Genomic DNA, 19,891 nt, shown 5'->3' with positions numbered 1-19,891 from the left:
ATGTTGAAAAGCTTCGAAACAAAGTGATAGAAGAAGATGTGGACAAAATACTTGCGCTCAAGATAAGTTCTACAGCTGAAATTGACTTACTAGGTTGGCATTACACAGATGATGGGATCTACACTGTTAAGTCTGGCTACTGGTTAAGTACGCATCTACCGAATAGAGAACAAGTCCAACCGATATGGGGTGATCCGGTTTTAAAGCAGAAGGTTTGGAAATGCAATACACCCCCAAAGCTGAATCATTTCCTATGGAGATTATTATCAAGATCACTCGCTGTGGGAAGTAATTTAAAAAGACGTCATATTACTTCAGATGATCAGTGCAAACGATGTTGTAACGCAACAGAAACAGAGGCTCATCTCTTCTTCGACTGCCCTTACGCACAAAGAATCTGGAGGGCTTCGGGAGTTTCAAATCATACGATACTAAGTACACAAACAACACTGGAAGACAAAATTGATGTATGCCTTTCCTGCAACATTTCCACACGATTGCCACATTTAAAGGATCTTCCGATAAGTATTCTTTGGAGGATTTGGAAAAGCAGAAACATCTTACTCTATCAACGGACGACTATAAATTGGTGGAATGTGCTTGACCAAGCAAAAAGAGATGCAAAAGAATGGTCTTCAAACATGACAGATATGCCAGACTTTCAAAAAACAGGGGGGTCAATGCCACTATTGGGAATATATGGAAAAGACCAGCACAAGGTTGGATAAAATGTAACTTTGATGGCTCCTTTGTTTCACCTTTGATTCCGTCTAAGGCAGGATGGATAATAAGAGATGAGCGAAGCATTTATCAAGGGGCTGGACAAGGAAGAGGATTTACTACAACACCGTTGGAAGCAGAATTCCAGGCTCTCATTATGGCAGTGCAGCAATGTTGGTGTCGCGGCTTTACAAAAGTTATATTTGAAGGAGACAACAAGAAAATGTTGGATATTCTCAATGGAAACGCTTTACATTTTGGAGTGTATAACTGGATTCGAGAAGTAAGATGGTGGAGCACAAAGTTTGAAGAGGTTACATTTACATGGACCAAGCGTACGAGAAATGAAGTGGCTGATAAATTGGTAAAAGCTAATATACCCAATGATGTTCCGTATGAATACTATTTTTACATTCCTCATTTCATAACAGATGCTTTACATAAAGACTTTGTAAACTCGATTCATTAAATAGCCTCTGTTATTGTTTTGTTTTTGTTCTATAATAGTGCTTTCTAATATGAAACCCACCAATATACAACGGCGTAATGTCTTGTTGGACCCAAGACTTTCAATTTTCACCTAATATAATTACCTCCGTATTTATTTTAATGCCTCTTGCATATATATACTGAATAATTTTAGCACTTGTTCATAGTGAAATGATCTAGTTTACTTAACCTTTTGTTAAGACAAGAAAATAATAATGTCTATTGTATGTACAATTTTCTTGTTTCTCTTAACCGCTTCTTCCGCGTTTGCGTCTGCGTTTCCTAAACCGGCACCCGTAACGCAATGGTCAACATCAGAGACATCAAACTCAACATCTTCTTGCTCAGCAACTGGAAATCCAATCGATGACTGCTGGAGATGCGACAAGAAGTGGAAATCCAACCGCAAGAGCCTCGCGGACTGCGCGGTTGGATTCGGACGCGACTCGGTAGGCGGTAGAGCAGGGGAGTTCTACACCGTCACAGATTCAGGAGACGAGGATCCTCTAAACCCATCTCCAGGTACATTACGTTACGCCGCAACACAAGACCAACCTCTATGGATCATATTCGATAGAGACATGGTAATAACACTAAAAGAAGATATTCAAGTGACTTCATACAAAACCATAGACGGTAGAGGAAATAACGTGCAGATAGCTTATGGACCGTGTTTAGCTTTGTATCAAGTAAGTAACGTTATCATACACAATATTTACATCCACCATTGTGTACCGGCGAAACGGTCGTTGGGAGGATATTCTGATGGAGATGGGATCTCGATATTCGAGTCACGAGATGTTTGGATTGATCATTGTACGTTAGAGAAGTGTCACGATGGGCTTATTGATGCGGTGGGTGGGTCGACGGATATAACGATTTCGAATAACTACATGTTGAATCATAATGAAGTCATGCTTTTGGGTCATAGTGATGAGTTTGAAGGTGATCGAGATATGAGGGTTTCGATCGCGTTTAATTATTTTGGTGAAGGACTTGTCCAGCGAATGCCTAGGTAACATACAACTTGTAATATGTAGATAAACGTAAAATCAATATGTGCGTTTACATTGTATTTATTACTGGCATGTGTAGGTGCAGGCATGGATTTTTTCACATTGTGAATAATATTTATAGAGAGTGGGAGATGTATGCAATTGGTGGAAGTGCTAATCCAACCATTTTTAGTCAAGGAAATGTTTTTATAGCTTCGGATAATCAGTTCACAAAGGAGGTACGTACGTTTGTGACATACTGACATGTCTACCACTACAATAAGAGCGTTTTAAGCTAATATATACAATTTAATTCATCATTAACTAGAATTTTAGAGTTTGCATGCAACCTTTTGCTTTGTTTATTAAATCTTTCATGACTTGCAATAAACCAAACTAAAATCTAAACCAAACCCATAAGCCGATACGATTTGACTTATAAATAAGTTCCTCACATGCTCTGTATGCAGGTTACAAAGCGAGAGAGTGTAGATGGAGACGATGAATGGAAGGAATGGAATTGGAAATCAGAAGGAGATGAAATGCTAAACGGTGCTTTCTTTACACCATCAGGGAACGAGGATTCTCCTAGCTATACAAAAATGTCGAGTATGGTAGCTCGGCCAGCTTCACTTCTTAAGACTACACATCCATCAGTAGGTGTTCTTAGTTGCCAAATTGACCAACCTTGTTAGAACACATTCATCAGCTTGTAACCAAATACTGTATTATCCTCTTATTCTTGTTGTGGTTATTATTAGAGCATTATAGGATTTGTATTGAATATGTGATGATCATAGAGGCAGAGCCAAACAAAACAATTGCATAGCTCATTGTCATTACACCAGAATGTTTCAATTAAAAGTCACTGAGATTTCACCTTCTTGACGTCTCCATTTCCTACCCATACTTCAATTATTTTCACTAATTGTTTAGATGTTACATACTTACATCAAGACCAAGTAATTATACATGCATTTTAAGACGAAAATAAAACAAGGGACAGCAGAAGATGGTAGCAATAATGTTTTTATTTGGCTGTTAATTAGTATTGTTGTTATATGTTGGATGTTTTTATTTTAAATTGTGTAATGATTTCATAAATAAATATAATTTGTGAAGTTACATAAATAATTGTGCATTCAACAAAAATATCATTTTGTGAAACATAAGAAGGATGTAAGTTCAGTTTTTCTCATTTTATATATTATTTGATTGTCATTTACTCATTTTAAAGTGGTTTCATTTGCATTATTACGTAATTTACGTTTGATTCTATCTAAAATTCTTTGGTGTTATATAATTCTTCTAAATATACCATTATAGAAGTTGGAGTGTTAACGGAAAATACCGAAGTAGCTATAAACTAGAAGAGAATATTATATTATAAGAATGAACAGAAAAAACAAAGAAGAAGAGAAGAAACAAGAAGTGGCCTATATAAGCCAAGAAGAAGCAAACATGCAGAGCAAGCCAACCACAAAACCAGCCTTAGCTCCCCCCACGATCCTAACCGCACTGGCTTCATCAGCACTCTCATCATCCGCATCTCCATCAGGCCCTTCCGCAGGTGAATGGGACTCACCAAAAGAATCATCAGGCAACGGTGCAGCCTTCTTCTTCTTCCCTTTGGCTTTCCCTTTAGCCGGTATAGGAGCATCCGCAACATCGCCATCCTCTGGTGCCGGGGCAGGAGCCGGAGCTTCAACGGCCAAAGCCTTAAACAGCTCTTTAGGCAATAAAACCTTATCTGTCGCATAGATAGCCAATGGCTGCTCGTCGATCAGAGTGTTAACAATCTGGACAGTGTTGATCCTTGTCGTGAGAGTAACTTTCTCTCCATCGTTCTGTACAGTGAGCTCAAACTTGTTGGCTCCATCTGTGGCAAGTGTGTTCATCGGACCATTGTTGGATTTGAGCATGGCCATTGAGTAATAGGTCGGGACAGCGAGGAAACTGAGGAAAGCTTCTTTCTTTGGAGCAGTCAAGTTCTTGTATTTGGGCAAGAATCCTTTCATTGCGTCATCTCCTGGACAGAACACTGTCATGCCTCCTTCTACACTCTCCTGTTACAAACATAAACACATTCCAAAAAAAAAAAACAACAACTGAATCTCTCCAGTCTATAGGTTTGACTTTTAATTATAATTTTAATTTGAAATGGAATGGAATGGAATTTTAATAAATGAAATTGGTAATGAAGTCAATATGTTTGACTATATACATTGGTTACCTAAACACTCTCAAAACCTTTTGACTTTTGGTTACAAGCTAACATAACAACCACATGCATACTATCTAATTAAATATGATTACTTAACAATGCGAAAAAAATGTGTTAAAAAATAATAATAATAATAACAATGCGAATTAATACTATAATTAGTATAGTTTCCAATTAGAGTAACTACTATCACTATTCACTAATCAGAGTTTAATTAGTGAAAGTACCTGATGTCTTTTTCTTTTAATTTAAATTGTACATTTATATCGCCACATGCATCTATTACTTGATTAATGTTTTATTTTCATGCTTGGGTAGTATTTGCAAAACATCAAAATTAATCACGCGCGGTTTTAGTAATGTTAGTACCAGCGTCTATTTTTGTAATTAATTTCTACGTACATTGACATGCATTTATTAATTAATTAGTTTTTCGATTACGAAATTGCTAATTACTGAAATAATCATTTTCTAATTACGTGTAACTTGATTAGGGTTTAGTAAGCACCTGATAGGTTTTTGAAGCTCCGACAGAAGAGTCTCGGCGAACACTTTACAGCCATTAGCCGACATGATCCCCGTGATGTTCATCTCCGCCGGAGCCGTAGTCGGAGCCGGCGCAGCAATATCCGACGGCAATATTCTACTGATCTGTATAACGGAGATGTTGTACGGAACTTCTTTGATTGACTTGACGAAGAAGGAAGACATATCTCCGCCGTCGGGACGGAAGCCGACCTTGCCGCCTCTCAGCATCGTTATACTGACGAATCCTGTGGTTCCGGGAGCAGCTCCGGTGGCTTGGAAGAGAGTGGCGGCGAGAGCTGAGCCGCCGCCGATCTGGTGGAGTTTCTTGGCGCCGAAGTAATCGAGGAGGACGTGGAGGGAGAGGATGTTTTTGAGAGTGGAGATGGTGTAGCCTTTGGAGGTTAAGGCGGACATGGCGGCGTTGTCGACGGCGCAGAGGGTTATTGTAACGGTCCGGTTCCTGGCTCAAAAATTTTCATAAAAGAATGGGTTTCTCTACAGCCCATTTGACAAAAACCTAGGGTTCCCTTCACCTTTTCATTTAAAAAGGGTTGCAGCCCCTTCTTTTGTCTCATTCTGAACTTGAGCGAAGCTCTGCAGAGACTCTGCTGAGATTTAGAGAGACTAGGAAACCCTAGCCGTCAAGCTTATCTTTTCCTTTTCTCTCTTCTTCTCTCACGCCTCTCTCTCTCCTTTCTCTCCCCGTTGGATCTCTCCCTCTCTCCTCGCCGCGAGTCACCCCGAGAGCAAGCCGAGCCGCCAGTGGTGGTGGTGGTCGTCCAAGCGGTGGTGGGGTGGTCGTCCGAGTGTGGTGATGGTGGTGGCTGTGTGGTGTTGTGGTGGTGACCAGATCTCGTCTCTCTTGTTTACTTGTTCTAGATCTGTTCAGATCTCATCCCCTTTGTCTCTTGTTCCAGATCCAGATCCAGATCTAGGCTAAGATGGAGTGTCTTGAACCCATCTTGTTCTCATGTACTGTATACTCCTTTATGTTGGAGTTAGGGTTGATTAGACCCTGTTTGAAAGCTAGGATGATAGATCATGATTATTGCTAGGATGTTAGATGAATGGAACACGATGCATAAGAACCCTCATATTGTTAAATGGGACTTAGTAAACTGAAATGGAGTTGTGGTAGCGATGATTGATTGGTAATTTATGCTTTTATGTTTGGATGTGTAGTCCCATGAGTGGTTTGTGATTAAAGCTAGGATGCTAGAGAGAAATGAATGCTAAGCTGATAGATGAGTAATGATTGTTAATGTTATTGAAGTAGAACTTGAGTGCAATGTGTATTGTGTGTGGCACCAATAACGGGGTGGCGTCTAGTGAATGAGTCCAAGTACAAGTCTAAATGAAAAGGAAAGCGAATGAGAATGGGAAGGGATAAGTGAAAATGATAAGGATGTGAAAGGATAAGTGAAAGTATGAAAGAATAAAGTTACGGTTAAGCATGGGTGGGGAAAGCATATAGAGTCTAAGGAAAGTATGTGTGGCAGTAGTTCACGCTAGGTATCCATAGGAGATGTGGCGAATCCACAAGAATATGGAAGCACCCATAGGAGATGTGGCGAATCCATATGAATATGGGGTAGAAGCCTAGTGGGAGCTACCCACTGATGATAAGAACGAAGTGTCAACCGCGAGAGGCGGGATATAATAACGTGCATCATGGTCGGGTAACGGGGAGTTAAAGGTGTCATAGGATCGAGTTGGTCTGGTATGATGAGTCGGTTAAGTCTAGGGTTTAACGTGTGTGGCAATGAGTGAGTTCATTGTAATGATTGATCACTAGGTTGCTAGAAATGTATGGAATTGAATGTGGACAATTAGTGATGACAGTATGAAATGATAAAAATACATTACCTGATTGTAGTTGCTAGTCAGTCATAGTTCCCGCATAAAGTAGTATAGAGTGTCATGCGGGCAGGCTGGTCTAGAGCCACTTCACTGAGTAACTTGTTGCTCACTCCTCCATTTTCATTTCCCTGTGCGCAGGACTGTAAGTAGAAGTATATGGATGTGGATGTGACGGTATTTCAAAGAAGGTTATGCGCCCGTCGGCTCTCGGGACCAGTAACGGGACACGTAGGGTTGTCTAAATGAGTAGACACATGTCCATAACGCCCTTTCGATAACCCTGGTCGGACGCCGGGGGATCGGGCCGTTACAATTGGTATCAGAGCGGGTTAAGATCCCTTAGTTATGTCCTAAGGGATTAGCATTTCCGACATTTTCTAAAAAAAAAAAAAAAAAAAAACTTGTTTTCATTAAAAGAAAAGAGTTTGTGAAAGTTTTGATTCCCCTAAAAGTTGTGAAACGATTTCAAAACCACCCACTATATATGTACGTCTATTATGGTTTTGATCAGATCCATTTTACTTGCATAATTTCTTCTGAGCTTAGTTCATTCATTGTTTTCTTTTAAAGATCCCGAGCAATGTTGTTCTCGCCTTGTATGCCTCCCTTGATTGATGTGTGATTGTGTGAGTCCATTTCGATATCGGATGTTAAGTTTGGAAGTCTAGGGCTTGGAATTCGGAGACGAATTCTGATTAACAGGGGGATAATTGTAACGGCCCGCTTCCTGGCCCAAAAATTTTCGTAAAAGAATGGGTTTCTCTACAGCCCATTTGACAAAAACCTAGGGTTCCCTTCACCTTTTCATTTAAAAAGGGTTGCAGCCCCTTCTTTTGTCTCATTCTGAAACTTGAGCGAAGCTCTGCAGAGACTCTGCTGAGATTTAGAGAGACTAGGAAACCCTAGCCGCCAAGCTTATCTTTTCCATTTCTCTCTTCTTCTCTCACGCCTCTCTCTCTCCTTTCTCTCCCCGTTGGATCTCTCCCTCTCTCCTCGCCGCGAGTCACCCCGAGAGCAAGCCGAGCCGCCGGTGGTGGTGGTGGTCGTCCAAGCGGTGGTGGGGTGGTCGTCCGAGTGTGGTGATGGTGGTGGTTGTGTGGTGTTGTAGTGGTGACCAGATCTCTTCTCTCTTGTTTACTTGTTCCAGATCTGTTCAGATCTCATCCCCTTTGTCTCTTGTTCCAGATCCAGATCCAGATCCAGATCTAGGCTAAGGTGGAGTGTCTTGAACCCATCTCGTTCTCATGTACTGTATACTCCTTTATGTTGGAGTTAGGGTTCATTAGACCCTGTTTGAAAGCTAGGATGATAGATCATGATTATTGCTAGGATGTTAGATGAATGGAACACGATGCATAAGAACCCTCATATTGTTAAATGGGACTTAGTAAACTGAAATGGAGTTGTGGTAGCGATGATTGATTGGTAATTTATGCTTGTATGTTTGGATGTGTAGTCCCATGAGTGGTTTGTGATTAAAGCTAGGATGCTAGAGAGAAATGAATGCTAAGCTGATAGATGAGTAATGATTGTTAATGTTATTGAAGTAGAACTTGAGTGCAATGTGTATTGTGTGTGGCACCGATAACAGGGTGGCGTCTAGTGAATGAGTCCAAGTACAAGTCTAAATGAAAAGGAAAGCGAATGAGAATGGGAAGGGATAAGTGAAAATGATAAGGATGTGAAAGGATAAGTGAAAGTATGAAAGAATAAGGTTACGGTTAAGCATGGGTGGGGAAAGCATATAGAGTCTAAGGAAAGTATGTGTGGCAGTAGTTCACGCTAGGTATCCATAGGAGATGTGGCGAATCCACAAGAATATGGAAGCACCCATAGGAGATGTGACGAATCCACATGAATATGGGGTAGAAGCCTAGTGGGAGCTACCCACTGATGATAAGAACGAAATGCCAACCGCGAGAGGCGGGATATAAAAACGTGCATCATGGTCGGGTAACGGAGAGTTAAAGGTGTCATAGGATCGAGTTGGTCTGGTATGATGAGTCGGTTAAGTCTAGGGTTTAACGTGTGTGGCAATGAGTGAGTTCATTGTAATGATTGATCACTAGGTTGCTAGAAATGTATGGAATTGAATGTGGACAATTAGTGATGACAGTATGAAATGATAAAAATACATTACCTGATTGTAGTGGCTAGTCAGTCCTAGTTCCCGCATAGAGTAGTATAGAGTGTCATGCGGGCAGGCTGGTCTAGAGCCACTTCACTGAGTAACTTGTTGCTCACTCCTCCATTTCCATTTCCCTGTGTGCAGGACTGTAAGTAGAAGTATATGGATGTGGGTGTGACGGTATTTCAAAGAAGGTTATGCGCCCGTCGGCTCTCGGGACCACTAACGGGACACGTAGGGTTGTCTAAATGAGTAGACACATGTCCATAACGCCCTTTCGATAACTCTGGTCGGACGCCGGGGGATCGGGCCGTTACAGTTATGGTTGTTCTACGGTTGATTTCGTCGGAGAGGTGAGTTTGGGTTAGGAGATGGTTGAAGGAGGAGAAAAAAAGGTGGTTTGCTAAGAGGCGGGTGACGTTGTGCGCGTGTGTTTCGAGGGCGAGGAGGAGGAGGAGGAAGGGGAGAATGCTGGAGGTGATTATTGTACTCATCTTCTTCGCCATTGTTGAGACTGTGGAGAGACAATATTATGTGTGGAATTTTGAGAGATTTGTTAGAGAGTGTGAGCTCTGAACTTGAAACTAAGATGATGTTTTCTTATACCGACTTTGGATTTTGGTTGCCGTTACTATTGTACCATTAAGTGTTTATTTAATTTTTTACTATGATTGTGTTTTAGTATTTAATACTATCAACTATGAATTTAAGTTATGGTTATGGACTTGTAAGTTTGTGAATTGTGACCATGTCATACTCTGCTCCCACCTACTATGTAAACATTAAATTATTGAAAATCTATTTTGTAATTATTTTATGTAGTTTATCATGTAGATGTGTAATGTGTATTGTAATATCTATGGACTGTCGGACTAGCTTGAAATAACTTGAAGAGCAAGTTACCTATTTTTTACCAGTTATGGATTATGAAAAGGAAATATAAAAATATGTTAAACTCATAGAGATTAGGAAATTATGAGTTATCAAATTTCTATATAAGGAGATGCGAGGGTGTTGCATAACTTATGAGTTTAAAGAGATTGTATTGTGTTCTTGAGTTTTGAGTTATTTTATCAAGTTGATATAAAGAGAGTTATTCTTTATACTTATACAATCCTTTAGACTTTATTTGGTATCAGAGCCACTACTTCAAACGTGAGAAGAATCGATCGTGGGAGACAAGATGGATGAAGAAATCGTTGAGACCAAATAGAAGGAGACCGGGCCGTCCTCCATTAAGTGCCCTATGTTAACAGCTGCAAATTATACAGTATGGTCAATGCGGATGAAGATTGCTTTAAAGGTTAACAAAGTATGGGAGACGATAGAGCATGGGAGCAAAGACGAAGACGAGAATAATATGCAATTGCTTTGTTATTTCAATCTATACCTGAAGCATTGATCTTACAAGTAGGAGAGCTTGACAGTTTGAAAGTCGTCTGGGATGCTATAAAGGCAAGACATGTGGGTGCTGATCGAGTACGAGAAGCTAGATTGCAAACCTTGATGACAGAGTTCGACCGAATCAAGATGAAAGAGACAGATACAATCGATGTGTTTGTGGGTAAGCTTTCGAAAATCTCATCAAAGTCAACAGCTCTTGGAGAAACTATTGACGAACCAAAACTTGTGAAGAAATTTTTGAAAAGCTTGCCACGCAAGAGATACATCCATATCATCTCAGCCCTTGAACAGGTCCTTGATCTCAATACAACTAGCTTTGAAGACATTGTAGGGAGATTGAAAGCTTATGAAGAAATAATTGGTGAAGAAGAAGAGCAAGACGACTCAAATAAGCTTATGTATGCTAATACTGAATCAAGACAACCTGTTCAAGAGAACTATCGAGGTAACAGAGGAAGAGGACAAGGTGGTCGTTCTTATTGGAGAGGAGGAAGAGGTCGTAGTCGATCCTACTACTATCAGTCATACCGAGGTGAAAGAGATGACTCAAAAGTGGTGTGTTACTGATGCGATAAACTAGGACACTATGTTTCAGACTAACCTGATAGATTGCTAAAGCTTCAAAAAGCAATTGAGAAGAAGGATGATGAGACACAGGAAGCTGACAATCTGATGATGCACGAGGTGGTGTTTTTAAATGAGAAGAAGGTGAAGCCGAGCATGTTTGAACCTGATATGGATACAGACAATTTGTGGTATTTTGATAATGGTGCCAGCAATCATATGAGTGGAAATCGATCTTTCTTCCTTAATATTGATGAGACGGTTACAGGAAAAGTGAGATTTGGTGATGATTCTCGTCTTGATATTGCTGGAAAGGGTTCAATACGCTTTATATTCAAGAATGGTGAGAAGAAAGTGTTACACAACGTGTATTTTATCTCAGACTTGAAAAGTAATGTCATCAGCCTTGGACAAGCCACTGAAGCAGGCTGTGAAGTTCGTATGAAAGATGATTTCTTGGTATTATATGATTGAACTGGTCAACTATTGGTGAAGATCAACAGGTCAAGGAACAGACTCTACAAAGTGATTCTTGAGGTCGAACAAGTCAAGTGTCTACAACTGGTTTCTTTCTCCGGTTCAACTAAATGGCACGCATGTCTCGGACACATTGGCACTGACACTATGAAGACAATGATCAATAAAGAGCTGGTAACAGGGATACCGAAGCTGACGATAGAAAAGGAAACATGCTTGTAGTGCTTGCTTGTACACGGTGATCTGTGTGGACCCATCACACCCCCTACACCAGCACATAAGAGATATGTGTTTGTATTGATCGATGATTGCAGCCGCTATATGTGGACGGTACTACTAAGATAAAAGAGTGAAGCTTTCGATAAGTTCAAAGGATTTAGAGCAATAGTTGAGCAAGAGACGCATGCTACTGTACAAACTTTGTGAACAGATAGAGATGGCGAGTTCACTAGTCATGAGTTTCAAGAATACTGCGAGAAGCAAGGCATCAAGAGACACTTAACTGCGCCCTATTCACCGCAGCAGAACGGCGTGGTGGAAAGACGGAACAGAACATTAATGGAGTTGACAAGAAGTATCCTTAAACACATGAACATGCCAAATTATTTATGCAGAGAGGATGTGAGACATGCGACCTATCTCATAAACAGGGTCGCAACAAGATCGTTGGTGGTATCGACTCCATACAAAGTGTTCAAGGGGAAGAAACCGAGTCTCGAACACGTTCATGTGTTCGGTTGTGTAAGTTTTGCCATAACTGAGGCTGTCAGTAGACAGAAACTGGATGATAGATCGAGGACGTTGGTACACTTAGGAACAGAGCCCGGGTCAAAGACTTATCGACTATATGATCCAGCCACACGAAAGATTGTCATCAGTAGAGATGTTATTTTTGATGAAAATAGAGGATGGAAGTGGAATAATAAAGAAGATAAAAACAGAGACTCTGGGTTACCATTGAGCGTGATAGAGTTGGTAACAATGGTTTGCAAGATGATGAAGCTACCATTGAGCGTGATAGCGTTGCTCGAGTTATGAGCAATGCCGAGAGTACTAGTGAGATAGAAGAGGAGAACGATGAAAGGACAGAGGTCATAGATGATACCGCTCTGAGTGAGAGCAATGGAGATGAAGATCAAGATCACGGGGATTCTGATCAGCCAAGAAGATCAAGCAGGATCCGTAAGAAACCTGACTATTTGAACGACTATATTTGTCTTACTGAAGTAGAGGGAGAGTGGCTTCTTCTCATGATCATTGAGGAACCATGGGATTACAATGAAGCAAAGAATTCAAGGGAATGGGTGTTCGCTTGTGAGGATGAGATCGATTCCATAACGAAGAACAAGTGTTGGGACACAGTCGATCCACCTATCGGATGCAAACCTATAGGTTTGAAGTGGGTTTTCAAGGTTAAACGAAACCCTGATGGCAGTGTCAACAAATACAAGGCAAGATTGGTCGCCAAAGGGTATGTGCAAAAATATGGAGTCGACTTTGATGAGGTATACGCCCCTGTTGCTCGTGTTGAAACAATACGTTTCATCCTTGCATTAGCAGCGTCAAACAATTGGGAAGTTCATCACCTTGATGTGAAAACTGCATTCTTACATGAAGAACTTAAGGAAACCGTGTGCGTGACACAACCCGAAGGATTTGAGATTAAAGGAGAAGAAAATAAAGTTGACAAGTTGAAGAAGGCGTTGTATGGCCTCAAACAAGCTCCACGTGCTTGGAACAATAAGCTAAACGAGATACTCAAGGGATTGAGGTTTGAGAAGTGCTTAAAAGAGCCATCACTCCAACGAAGAAAAGAGAGAGAACATCTTCTCATAGTTGTTGTGTACGTAGATGATTTGCTTATCACAGGTACCAATGTGAAGATGATCATCGAGTTCAAGGAGGAAATGGCTACAAAGTTCGAGATGAGTGATCTTGGGAGATTAACCTACTATCTTGGTATCGAAGTATCTCAGACCAATGGGTGCATAATGTAAAGACAAGAAAGATATGCCTTGAAGATTTTGGAAAAAGCTGGATTGAGTGATTGTAATGCTTCTCAAGTCCCTATGTAGTTAAACTTGAAGCTTTCAAAAGACCCTAGATAACGATGCATCAATGAGAAGGAGTATAGAAGAACAATTGGGTGCTTGCGATACCTTCTTCATACCCGACCTGATCTCGCTTTCAGTGTAGGGTTACTTGATGTTAGGAGTTTTCAAGGCTCCTAAGACAAATGTTGTAGTATAAATGATTGTCGAACCAGTTCTGAGAGATGTGAAAGCACCGAGAATGCAAGTAATCACTTAATCTAAGTGCAACCAATGGTTTATAAAAGGGTTTTTAAACTATAACTAACTAAAAGGGATAACTAAATGATACTCTCTTAACTATGGGAAAAGAGAACTCATGGATATAGGGATTAGACATCGGGTGATCAAGTTTCGAACTAAGGATGGCAAACGATCAATCAAACTATCAACCTTAAGCTTAGACACAATCCTAAACAAACTCTATGTCTAGATGAATGTTCATTTACTAACACAATCCAAGCATCAAATGTCTTTGGTTGAACGATATGAAAGTAATCATAACTAGCAAGTCCAATGGCTATCTTAGCACCTCTAACAACAAATGTCTTTGGCAAAGTATGCTAAAAGCTAGGAAGAGTTGTCTCGGGCATTTCCTCGAACACCTTTCGGGTGAGAAATGCCTAAGAATCAACAACTGAGTGGCCAACTCAGAAGATGCATTAGGTTCACTCTGCTAGCAAGGAAATATGAATGATCTACACTAAAACATCCTAGCTCTAACCTAATCACCCTTAATCTCCCTAACCCATGAATTCAAAGGGGGATTACTCACTAATCTCCATGATTCCTCTTAAACCCATGTTGGATTTCAGATTAATCATGTAGAGAAACACAAAGAAAATAAATATAAGAACACAGAATTTCAATAACAAAACTGATCAATTGATTCAAGAGATGACTTTCCAAGAGTTTTTGGTGGTTTTTCTTAAGAACAAAGATGATCTGCCTCCTGGTGGCTTACAGAGTATTAAAACATAGGTTTAGAAAATAAAAACGTGCATCATGAAATGACCAAAAGGCCCTTGAGAAATCATAAGTTCGAGCAGAAATAAGACGCGGAGCGACCTCCGCTCGTCGCTCCGAGTAGTCGCTCCATACTTCGGGAGCGACCTCGCTGTGTCGCTGCGAGAGGTCGCTCCGGACTCGTTCTCGCGTTCCCGAGTGATGAAAACGCGAGCGACCTCCGCTCGTCGCTCCGAGTAGTCGCTCCATGCTTCGGGAGCGACCTCGCTGTGTCGCTGCGAGAGGTCGCTCCGGACATGAAAACGCGAGCGACCTCCGCTCGTCGCTCCGAGTAGTCGCTCCATGCTTCGGGAGCGACCTCGCTGTGTCGCTGCGAGAGGTCGCTCCGGACTCGTTCTCGCATCTCCGGGTGACCAAAACGCGAGCGACTCTTCCTGTCGCTCTGGTAAGGTCGCTCTGATAGGGAGATCAGAGCGACTTGACGGTGTCGCTCCGGACTGGTCGCTCCGGTAAGGTGCTCGCCCAATGATCACTTTAAACACTTCTTTTGGACTCCAATTGCACCCAAATGTCTCCAAGAACTCCATGTGGTACTCCAATACCTGATAAGGACTCATGTATGCAAAATGCAACCTAAACATGGCTAAATCCTAATCTATATGATCAAAATGCACATGGGTGAATGGATAAAACATTAGAAATATGCAAGATATCAACTCCCCCAAACTTGTTCTTTACTTGTCCACAAGTGAACTTTCTAGAACTCATAGGGAGAGAGGTTTGAAGGTGGGAGCTCATAGCCAAAAGAAACACAACTAGCAAACACGATTAGCACACTCTCTTATTACACTCTAGCTTCTCTAGGCCTATCTCAACTCCTTTTGTCCCTACACTCGTCATCAAGCATCCACACATTCAAATCAACCAACTCTCACATTCATTAAGCACAAAACATCTAGTGAATTCTTGCAAATGGTCAGTCGGTCCAAGTCATTTGGGTAAGGGAAGGCTTTTATTCAGGTGATCAAAAGGTTCGAAACATAAAATCTTTACGGTGGTTTACTCTCGAAACAAGTAGCCTTGACATTGCACATAATATATCTAAGAAAGGGACCAACTCATGCATACAATGCTCAATCTCCATTGTTCTACCCTTTTCCCAAACATACAATTACACAATTTTTCCCAAATGTCAAGCCCAACTCACATCTCTCACCAAAAGATCTCAAGAACACCTTGCACGACAAAACTCTTTTCTTTGAAATCTCATAAGGATTTTTCTCAACTTCAAAACAAAACTTAGCTCTAAACAGTTTTGCTAGCCCCCTTTCTTTTTTTTTTTTTTTTTTTCTTTTTCTTTTCTTTTTCTTTTTTTTTTTTTTTTTTTTTTTCGGGGGCCAAGACTTTTCATAAACTGAGCTAGAAGTTTCTCTACTTATCCCATAAAGACTAGCCAATTAAGCACAAGAGTTCACTCTTTTCCTTCCATTTTCTCAAACTCCCAAATCAAACTTTACAACACTCACCCCCATCTATGGCTAGACAATGATGTGCCTAATCTAGCAAGAATGAAGATCAAGCATTGTCGTTCCCGATACTCTCAACATTATGCACATGTAAGACTTTCCTAAGAAGGCCTCACTCATCAAACAATGAAAGCTTAAAAGGAGGGAAAGGTTTTTGGGAGTGGTCTACCACTAGAGTTTGTCAAAAAAGATTGGCATAAAAGATGTGACAACTCAAGTGTGTATAGCCATGACTCAGTACACAAGGGACCCTAAGCAAGAAGCATTAAGTTCGTTTAGTTCAAATAGGGTTGTAGTTGGCTTCAAAGAGTAGGTTTCAGCAATCAACAAGTTTCAAGAAGAGTTTTCAAGGCACGAAACATACAAGTCTTTTCGAGAGGTGCATAGCTTTTCAGGTGAAACGTAGTGTTCTTTATAAGGCATTTAAAATCATTGCTCCCAGTGCAAGTGAATGCAACCTATATGCCCTAGACTCTCCTAGAAATGCAAAATGATGCAAACTAAATGAATTTGTTTTTTTTTTATGCAAATAGGTATGCAATGCATGACTCATGAAACAACATCAAAGCAAACATGATCAAATGCTTGGTACCTCCCCCAAACTTGAGTTACACAGTCTCTGTGTTGTCAAGTAAAGAGAGAGATACCGAAATGAAAACTAATATGCAAAAAGGGAATGGTATATACAAGGGAGAGAAAGAAGTACCTCCTATGGATAGTAGGTGGGGGCTGATGCCCCAGCATCGTCGTCGTCAGGTGGGAAGGTGGTATAGTAACCACCGGATGCTGAACCGGAGCCTCCATACCAAGGGTGGCTCTCAACCTCGTCAATCTCGTCCTCACTATCAGAAGAAGCGAGGGATGGGGACTTGTTACCGGAAATGGAAGGTTGAGTGGGTGGGTTCCTCCGCTTACGCTGAAGCTGCGCAGCAGTGAGGGGGAAGCCAAGAGCATCAGGCGGAGGTGGAGGCTGGGGGTTCGAGGTGTTCGCGAAAGCGAAGTCTGCTGAGCTACATCCAGCTATCCCCTCTGGTTAAGACATCAGCTACTTTCTTCATGAATTTGGCTGAGGTCTTTGCCTGCTTCTTTACCGTCTTGCTTAGCGCCTTGCACTTATCCTTCAGCTTTTCTATCGTTCTGTCCTGAGCCTTGTTCCACCTCTGAAGGCGACTAATGTGGTCATGAGCATCACGAAGAGCTCCAGGGGGAAGAACTCCGTCATGTGGCTTGAAGTAGTAGCGCGGAGGTCCATAGATATGCTCAGAAGGGTCTGCAACAGGCGAGTCATGTCGCGTAGGAACACTTCTTCTCCTTGATGGAGCAGCATTAACTGGATCGAGAGGCCCGTGTTCTCCAAGAAAGTACTCCTGGGGTATGTTGAAGCTAATAGCTCCAGGTATCTCTAAACTCGTCAGGTTCCGGTTTGGAAGAACCACTTCGACTGGCTTGCCCTGCAAATAGTAGTGGTAGACGTAGTCCTTCCCATACATCCCACTAAAATAGGTAGCAATCCTCAAGTAGGTGCCATCAATGAACTTCGGTCCCACTGCGTCCTTTCCCAAGGGAACATTCAGAAATTGGAGCAGTGGTGTGATCATTCCACCTATCCCCATCTTTGGGCGCGAGTCAGTGGTGGACCACGCCCAGTCTCTGTAGTGCTGGAGACGACCCACAAAGAAACTGACCATCCCGAAGGTAGCATAGATGTCGGTGCTGGGAAGGGGTAAAACTCCAGGTTGGGCGTAGGGACGGATAGCCGGACAGAGCAGTCGCATGTCTTCCTCAGTAACCGTACCAGCTTGCTTCCGTGGGTAGAATGCATGGACTAGCATCCTGTGGAGGTAACGTACGGACGGGTGTCGGATGTGTGAATTCTTGTCAGCCCCGGTAGTGTGTTTGTTTCCAGTGATCAACTTCCAAAGCTCCGTGGGAAGGTTCTCACACTTGGGTAGGGAGTGGTCTTCTAGGTCTTGGAACCCCATGACTCTCCCAATGTCCTTGAAGTTCATGTTGTATTCTCGTCCATTGACCTTAAAACTGATTTTTCCCCATCCTTGCCTCACATGCGCGGTGTCGTGGTAAGTGACCGCAAGAGAAGATAAGAACTGACAAGTGACATCCTTGTAGAAAGGATATGCCATGGTGAGGAGTTTTGGCATCTTCAAATGTCCTAGCATCTCTTCAATGTCAGAGTCAAGACCCAACTCCTTCAGCAGATCAAGGTCGGCGAACCTGGTTGGAGTCCAAGTGACCTCATTCTTCAAGTGATCATACAGCTCCTCCACAGATGGAGTTTTCGCCCTATCTCGATCAACCGCAACCCCTTTGCCTTTGGACATCTTGGCTTTCTTCGTAGGTGCCTGCTCATCAGCACTCTCAGTTTCACTTTCCTCATGGATGGGAACTGCTACACTTTTCCCTGCCCTCTTCTCCTGTTCTTTCGATTTCCTTGCAGCCAAGGTCTGCTGTCGAACAGTCTTCTGCGTCCCTGAGCCAGTTGGCTCGGAGGGCAAAGCTTTTCCTCTTAGTGCAAACTCTTGTCTTTCAGCTTCTTGCCTCTCAGCTTCCAACTTTCCCTTTGTCTTCTTAACCATTTTCACCTGAAAAATTAAAAACTTGAAAAGGGATAAGTAGATGGAAGTAAAGAAGGGCAAGACTTTGCAAGTGAAAATTTGCAAAAGTGAACTTAACAAATGAATTATCAATTTAAACTCAAGTTCAACACAATGCAATGATTCTCACTCTTGTAACACCTTAACGCATCTAGTTCACTCACAGACACACCCAATTAAGGTCAAATTCGAAAACCCCCAAATCCATGAACCCTAACTTTGCCAAAGTGCAAATTAAACTCAATTTCACCGTTTATTCGACAACCCAACTTGATAGATAAGCTTTCCCTAGTCTATTTCACCACAATCTAGCAAGAAAATGACCAAATTTCGATTTTTAAATCCTAGGGTTCATGGACCTACGAATTTGAATTTTAAAACTCAATACCTTGCTTTGGATGAAAAGAAATGGTGAATGGGTGGTGAGGAATAGGCTACAGGGGCGAAAGCTTGGATTTAGAAACAAGAACTAGTCGATTTGGGTGAGAATTGAGAAAGTTTTGGGATTTTTGGTGTGGGTGAGTTTGAGAGAGTTTGAGAGTTTGTGAGAGGAGGGGAGAGTGATAGAGATGGATTCGCGGGGGCTGGGGGTAGGTTTAGGGTCGTCCGGTTCGGTCTAGGGTGGTTAGGGTCGGTTTACTTGAAGTAAACCGGGGTTTAGAGTCAGAAAACTTACCTGGACCGGTTCGGGAGCGACGTGAGGGTGTCGCTGCGAGAGGTCGCTCCCGAGTCCTTCTCTCGCGTCGTGATTCGACGAAAACGCGAGCGACTCTGGAGTGTCGCTCTCGAAACCTCGCTCTGGAGCTGGAGCGACTTCGAGGTGTCGCTCTAGGACGTCGCTCCGAGGCAGTTTTTGAGCTCCGTGACGACGAAAACGCGAGCGACTTCGAGGTGTCGCTCCCGTAACGTCGCTCCCAGTTGGAGCGACTTCATGTGCTCGCTCTGAGAGGTCGCTCCGAGAGCGTGTTTGGAGCACAAAACGTCTTTAAGCCGAGCGACCTCGAGGTGTCGCTCCCGTAACGTCGCTCCCAGCTGGAGCGACTTCGAAGTGTCGCTGTGTGAGGTCGCTCCCACGCACGACAATTGCTCGAACCTGCATCGATCAAGCACCTGCACACGACTTCTCTCTCTTTTTTTTTTTTTTTTTTTTTTATAAGATGAAAATGAAAATACCAATGCAATATATACAAGGATACGCATGGGACTTCCTCCCAAGTGAGCTTGTTTTAAGTCTCTAGCTTGACTTTGCCTCTTTTTGGATTAGGCCGGGGTAGGGTCAGACAGTGGAGTTGAAACCCCATCTTCCTC

At 42.1% G+C, this 19,891-nt stretch overlaps 2 protein-coding genes across 2 annotated transcripts; one reads left to right on the top strand and one right to left on the bottom strand.

The window, feature by feature from the left end:
- The first annotated feature begins 1,322 nt into the window (after positions 1-1,322).
- LOC106379864 (putative pectate lyase 21) lies at positions 1,323-3,087 on the top strand. Its single transcript, XM_013819721.3, has 3 exons — positions 1,323-2,224; positions 2,305-2,443; positions 2,675-3,087. Exons 1-3 carry the CDS (start codon positions 1,425-1,427, stop codon positions 2,897-2,899), a joined length of 1,164 nt encoding a protein of 387 aa, XP_013675175.1. The 5' UTR covers positions 1,323-1,424; the 3' UTR covers positions 2,900-3,087.
- Positions 3,088-3,640: 553 nt separating this feature from the next.
- On the bottom strand, positions 3,641-5,370 carry LOC106377851 (fasciclin-like arabinogalactan protein 1). Its single transcript, XM_048748696.1, has 2 exons — positions 4,915-5,370; positions 3,641-4,270 (listed from the first exon to the last, which is right to left on the bottom strand). Exons 1-2 carry the CDS (start codon positions 5,368-5,370, stop codon positions 3,641-3,643), a joined length of 1,086 nt encoding a protein of 361 aa, XP_048604653.1.
- Positions 5,371-19,891: the final 14,521 nt, after the last annotated feature.

Source organism: Brassica napus, chromosome C2 (assembly GCF_020379485.1).
Source record: "Brassica napus cultivar Da-Ae chromosome C2, Da-Ae, whole genome shotgun sequence".
Taxonomy (NCBI): domain Eukaryota; kingdom Viridiplantae; phylum Streptophyta; class Magnoliopsida; order Brassicales; family Brassicaceae; genus Brassica; species Brassica napus.
The sequence above is the reverse complement of the archived record's forward strand: the minus strand, read 5'-3'. Positions and strand labels throughout refer to the sequence as shown.